General features: G+C 56.2%; 1 protein-coding gene across 1 annotated transcript in view; it reads right to left on the bottom strand.

Annotated features, from left to right (window-relative positions):
* Positions 1 to 3,157: 3,157 nt before the first annotated feature.
* MTERF4 (mitochondrial transcription termination factor 4) overlaps positions 3,158 to 6,675 on the bottom strand; it is a 6,109-nt gene continuing 2,591 nt past the window's right edge. Inside the window, exons 3-4 of the mRNA XM_077758273.1 lie at positions 6,025 to 6,209; positions 3,158 to 5,550 (exon numbers count right to left, since the gene is read on the bottom strand). Of these exons, the coding sequence (XP_077614399.1) occupies positions 5,194 to 5,550; positions 6,025 to 6,209 (542 nt within the window). The 3' untranslated portion in view covers positions 3,158 to 5,193. The remainder of the gene's footprint in view (positions 5,551 to 6,024; positions 6,210 to 6,675) is intronic.

The following is a 6,675-nucleotide window of genomic DNA, read 5'->3' as shown; positions in this document are numbered from 1 at the left end:
GGAGGGGCCCGGGGAGGCCCAGATCCAGGGGCGCAGGGGTTCAAGGGAGGGCTCCCAGGCTCTGTGAATGCCAATCTGTTGAAAGAAAAGATGGGGCGAGGGGCCTTGATCATGTCCCTTTGGGGAAGTCCTGACAACTCTCTCACTGGGGAATTCCCAATGGATGCAGGAATCCTAAGCATTCAGAATCCTGGAATGAAAGAAACTCCCTAGCTCTATTCCTGTTTGATCTGGAATTTCCCAAACTCCCCTGGCAGCCCCCCATCCGTAAACTCTGTCAAAGTCTTCATAACAGTCGGAGCCACACCGGGTTGTACCCCGGAGACTCATCTACAGCCCGGAATCAGTCTCACACTGAGCTTCACGGGGAATGAGGAGGAATCTGCCACCCCCACCCCCCGGGGCAGCTGACCCCTCCTGCTCCATAAATGAGACTCTAAGGCCATCCTCCTGGTGTTGAGAGGAGAGTGAGGCCCCCTGGGAAAAAGCAGCTTCCACACAGGCTACATGGTCTTATGGGCTGAGGAGGAGAAGGAGAAATGTTTTCAGAATCTTTACAAACAAGCAGAAGCGAGGAGCGTGGGGGCCAGGTGCCACCGCAGGAAGCGCGCCCACCCCAGCCAAGCGGGAGAGCTGGGGGGGTGGCCGGGTCAGACTTCTTGAAAAGCCTCTGCATTTAGCTCATCTCCTCAAAGGCATCGCTTCCCCTCCCACTTCATGCAAACATGCCCCACGGCTCGCAAGCGATTCGCTACCAGGACTAAGAACCCGCAAGTATAGTTGGGCTCAAAATCTTTGTATCACAGTAAGTCACCCAAAAGAATAATACATTTCTTTAAAACTCAACAAATCCACTAGCGTAAGAACAAATCAGAAACCCTCAGCTAATCCCCAGGTTGGCAAATACTAGCTTGTAGAACACCCATTCGTGAAACAACGGAGAAATCACCAATGAACAGGAGTTCATTCCAACCCAGAGCAACAAGGCACAGCCTGTCTCTTTGGAGAAGTTCCAAGGGCATCACCTAACAGAAGGGAAGCAGCCCGCAGTGCCGCCCAAAGGTCCCCACCACGGGCTCATGCAGTCACAGCTCCTCGGCACACCTGCCCTCCCGCCCGCTGCGTGTTAGAGCGCTCAGCTCGCTATGTGACAAGAACACCGGGTCGTCTTGGGGTGGAGACCGAGCACTGTTAAGGGGGCATAAAGCTGCACTTTAACGAGGAGGAATGGGTATCACTCTCCTCACGCCCCGTTCTCTCTTTCCTTCGAAGGATTCAGGATGTCCTTGTTACACTCCATCAACCTCGGGAGCTTCCCAAGCCCAGGAAGATGGGGCCACAGTCGGACTGAGACAGGCGCCTGGGACACCAGGTCCTGGCTAGCACCGGTCCCCTCTGCGGCCTCCCTCCCCCGCCCCCGCCCCTTAGAGACAGACGGCCAGGCCAGCCAGGCCACACCAGGGACACCCTCTTGAGCTGAGTCGCCTCCAGGCCCCACGATGCTTCCAGCAGCCCATGCCATAAGCCTGGCTGCCGTTTCCTACGGGGACAGCCCGGGCGTTGGCCTGGAGGAGCCGGGCGGCCGCCAGGAACACTCCCACGATATCCGGAAACCAGCTCTGGGACTCTGAGGTCGGGGGGCCAGTTCTCGCCCCGGAGACCTCACAGTCACAATGAGGACAGCCGCTCTCGAGCCCCCGCCGGGAAGGGGGCCGCGAGGACGTGATACGGGGAGGGAAGCCGCGAGCCAGGCGCCCGTCTGGCCCTCCTCCGCGCGTCACTACCCTCGTCTGCCACAGGCGCGACCGACCACCCGGACCAGCAGACTGGAAAGATAAAGCGTTAGTTGCTACGGAGATGGGGTTTACACACTCGCAGCCTCCGACTCTTCCTCAAACAGCGACTACTTTTGGCTTCAAGGACCAGACGGTCTCCGTGGCAACGTCTTGGTCACAGCAGCGTAGCCACAGCCGTGTGACCAGACGGTGTGGCCGAGTCCCGGGAAGACCTCACCCACCCGCCTGGCTAAGCCCCGCTCTCTCAGGTCACCCAGGCCCCAGCCTCACACAGAGAAGGCCGTGAACCAGATGACGAATCACCCAGAGCTCCCGCTCCCGGCTTCCGAGCCGACGTGGCAGGTGCGCAGCAGGGGCTGCTTCCTCCTGGCGGGGCCGGTGCGACCGGACGGACAAGCAGGGCAGGCCGGGCCCCACCACGCGAGAGACACTCAGTCCCTGACTCGACGACGACACTGCTTGCACTGCTGTTCACACAGGCTGCAAGGAGGCCGTGCGGCCTCACCACACGTGCTTCCAGCGTCTTCTCCCAGAGGTCTTCCCCCCGCGGAGGCCAAAAGCACGCCAACCCACCTCAAGACACGTGCAGCATTTTAAGAGCTGACCTGATCTGAACTCGAGCCTCTGGGCGTCTCCCACGGACGCGGCCCCAAGTCAGCATTCCAGCCACAGAGAGGGCTCCTTCCTGTCACCTTTTCTAAAAACATTTTTTGAAGAGAGTATATTTTAGGCTTTTTGTTTTTATTAAAATTTTGTGTGCATATATCTGTGTAGTATGCAATTTGTTCTTTTCAGAAAGGAGGGACAGTCATTTCAAGAGCATCCCCAGTGGCCCAAGCCCACCTGGAGAAGACGGCCGAGCTCAGCCAAGGGCTCTGGCACCCGGTGAGTGGAGAGGAAACCACGGACAGACACGTGTACTGCTTGCTGACTTCTGCCGCGTTGCTGGGGCCTGTCACTGCGTCTGTGTAAAACTACAGCATCACCAGCAAGTGGCAAGATCAAGTGAGATCACTGGAAAAGTAGATGGAAATTTCTACTGCGATGCTAATAACCTCAAGCCCTTCCGCCACAAGGCGGACACTAGCATGTTTTGGTTTTTAACTCAGAAACCTTTGTTTCTACAAGAAACAGTCTACTGAATCCTGAGCTTGGTGCTGTGCTATCTTATGATTAACTCATCTTGATGTTTTACAAATTAGGGATCTAGTAAAAACACCTCCTGACGCCAAAGGAATCACAACTCATCCAGGAAACGTTCTACATGAGACACTGCTTCTTCATATAGTCCCTTCGTAAAACTCTAGCATCTTCCTTGAATGCACACTCGAAGAAATCAGTAATAATGCAAATCAGAAAACTGTCAGGTGCACAGAAATTTATTTCTGCATCAAAATGAAAGTAGTTGTCGTGAATTGCTTGGTTAGCCATTCCAGTCACAGAAATTTATAATGCTACTTAGTCGCCCGGCTGGGCACCACAGCCCATCTGAGGCTCCAGGGAAAGTGCCGGTCACTCGGACGCCACAAACCGAAGAGTGAGCGAATACACTGGCAGAGTGAAATGCTTTCGTTTTCAAACAATCTTGCCCACGGCCAAGAACCCCAGTGAAGACAAAACCTTCCTTCTCCTGCTGCAGGAGCTGCGCAGAGGCCAGCCCCGCCCGCCCGCTGCCCTCCCTCCCGCATAGCCCGGCCCCGTCCCGGTCAGGGCCAGCCACCTCCCGCGCACCTCCCTTCGTGGGAACGCTCCCGCGGCCAGCCACTACCGAGACACTGGCCTCCAAAGCCGCACAGGGACTCACTGAGCTACCTTCCTTCCCAGAGGATGTCTCTTTGCAGTCAGGCTCCCACATGAGCCTGGAGAAAACAGAAGCGCCTGGGCCTCGGTGCTGAGTCCCCATAGCAAACATGGCTCAGACCTATAAGAACATTCCAGTGCATGGGGGACAGAACGCAAACACACGGCTACTGACTGTTGTTTTAAATAAAGGAAATACGAAGCATAAGCCTGCTCCCAACCCGCCGGACCAGGCGTCAGAGCAGCTCCCCGGCCTCAGCCCCACTGACAACCTGGCTGGATGGCTCCGCGGGGAGGCCGTCCGGGCCCCGCGGGATGTTTAACAGCTCTCGCCTCCACCCATGAGATCCCAACAGCACCCTCTCTTTGTCCTCACAACCGAAAACATTCTCAGATGTTGCCAGACGTTCCCTGGGGTCCAGATCGCCCCAGGTGGAAACCGCTACCCACCAGGATCCCTACGCAGTCTCTGCTGGAAAAATACAGCCAAGCACCAAAATTTTACACAGTTGTTAAAATGCTGCCAAGACCCGGATTTTAGTCGCATCACCAAAAACATCTTCTGGGTCACCAGCCCTGTGCAGGTTCCCCCCAAGGCAGGAACGCCCAGGACGTTCTGAGATGCGCCGGCCCTCCCCATGGAGCCCAGGCCGTCAGGGCCAGGCCTCTACCTCAGAGATGACTCCCATCACATCCGCTCCCCAAATCACCCCTGAGGCTCACCGGGTTCCCCGAGGGGCTCCCTGGAGGAGACCAGGTCCTGCCCCGCCAAAGACCCTGTGCGCGTCCTCTTCTCCGCTGGGCTCAGGAGCCACTTCCGCGAAATGGGCGATGGGGAGGTGACGGGTCGGACCACCCAGCCCCTTCCTGTTCTGGCACATTCCAGGGGCAGCACCCTGTGGCCGCCAGAGCCTTCAGGCCAGGATGTGGCCCACCGGCCGTGAGCCGCCACGCATGCTCCCCTGAGAGGTGAGAGCCAGGACCCCGGCCTCACACACAGGGAGCCGCCCCCCAACCCTCCGCCGGCACTGAGAAGCCGTGCAAGATGAAACCACACCTCACCAACAACCCCCTTTCCAGTGCTGGGCGCTGAGCGCAGTTCGGGAGCAGTAATTGTGGACTCAAACCCGAGTGTTTCTGTGGGAAACCTGCTGCTTGTTTCCATAGAATAAAGTGCTGTGATGTACAGAGGCCTCACTGCCTGCTCCTGATTGTACGCTTATCACTAGAGGGAAACGTACAAGGACTCGAACCACAGGGAGGGCCCCCCCCCATAGTCATGGAATCATCACCTGCACATACAACACAGAAAACCAAACCCAATGTCGAGGTCCTGAGTCCCCCTGAGTGTAACAGCTCAGAGGAAGGCTCATGCCGGTCGGAAGAGGCCCTCCCCACAGAGACCCGGCCACAGATCACACTAACGTAGCCCCTCCTTAGTCTGACCTGCTTCTCAGGTGATTTAGAATAATGTTTTCACCAGAAGACCAGTTTTAGCAGGAAAAATAACCTGGGAAGATCCAAGTGAAGCTCTCAGAAGCTCTGAGAGAATTAAAACACTCTCGGGTGTGTGCGGGCTCTTCACTCCTGACTTCCGTCACTCCTCCTCCCCCTCCTCCTCCTCCTCCTCTTCCTCGTCCACACTCAGCCTCTCACTGTCAGGCATGGGGCTCTCGGTCTTCTCTTCCTCCTCCCGAGCGAAGAGCTTCTTAAAAACGTCAAATTCTGCAGCAGAGGAACAGGCCGTCCTGGCCAGAAACTCAGCTTCTGACACTCTGAGGATGTCCTTGAGCAAAGGATTGGGGACCCGGGTCTGGCCCTTCTTATCAGGGGTTTGGTACCGTCCCAGGCGCTCAAGGAATACATGTCTCTGCTGGATCCTGGTGATGGAGTACCGCAGGAAGTCGGTCCTCACCACGTCCGCATGCTTGACCCCCATCCTGAAATAGGCATACTGGAGACACAGACACCATTAGGAGGCCCACAGTGACCTACGACCGGCCCAGGGTCGCCTCAAGCTGTCCAAGCGCACTCACAGAGAGCCACCCAACTACCAGTGAAGGACACCCCATGACGCCCAGCGACTGTGTGATGGCTGAGTTTTCAAAACATGTTCAAGTTCATATTGAGAAAAATTTAGCAGAAAATAAAGGGATAGGAGAGATGCACTCAGTTCTGTTTCTCTCGGGGAAAATAACCGTGAGTACGGAAGGAACAGGCAAAAAATTCAGAAAACATCTAGCGATTTGACCTAAATTGTCATAATTGTTACCCAAAACTTAGGACAACTGTCACAGTTACACTTCGGAAATCAACATGCAGAACAGGTCCTACGGCTCTGGCCTAAGCCCTTCGCCGTGTCCGCTGACCCTCCCCACAGCTGAAGCACGTGCTGTTCCTTCCCGAACCCCCTCCCACCCATCCTCACCTGGAATTTGTACTCCAGTTCACCAGGGTCCTCCTGAAGAACATAGGGGCATCTGTGCAAAATCCTGGTCACCTGCTGTACCGTGAAAAGACACTTCTCCCTGAGAACCCCAACAATGCCGTCGATGTCCCTCTGGGGCATGGTGAAGATTTCCGGGCAACAGAGAAGCACGGTCTTGAGTTTCCCTGCGGAACATAAAAAAGGGCAAGTGCATAATTTCAGGATATTCCAGAACACTAAGGGCTTACTACACCCAGGCCAGCATTTAAAACCTGGGCGAGGGTGCTCTCTTCCGCGAGTGACAGCTTCCGAAGGCTGCCCAGGGGCGCCACGAAGTGTGAGGGGCCAGAAGGACATCTCCTCACGGGCTCTCTCACTGCTGAGACTCCCCCACCTCCCCCACCCCCCACAGAAAGAGGAGGCCTCTTGCAGGCCTCGCGGCTGAAAGNGGGGGGGGGAGGGCGGTGAGGGGAAGCGCACCTGGTGGCTCAGCTGACTATCTGACTCGTGATTTTGGCTCCAGTCATGATGCCATGAGATAGAACCCCACATCGGGCTCCACACTTAGCATGGTTCTCTCCCTCTGCCCCTCCCCTGCTCATGCACGCTCACTCTCCAAAATTTAAAAAAAAAAAAAAGGATTTCCAGGGG

The sequence above is a fragment of the Crocuta crocuta genome, unplaced genomic scaffold (genome assembly GCF_008692635.1).
Source record: "Crocuta crocuta isolate KB4526 unplaced genomic scaffold, BGI_CrCroc_1.0 scaffold290, whole genome shotgun sequence".
Taxonomy (NCBI): domain Eukaryota; kingdom Metazoa; phylum Chordata; class Mammalia; order Carnivora; family Hyaenidae; genus Crocuta; species Crocuta crocuta.
The sequence above is the reverse complement of the archived record's forward strand: the minus strand, read 5'-3'. Positions and strand labels throughout refer to the sequence as shown.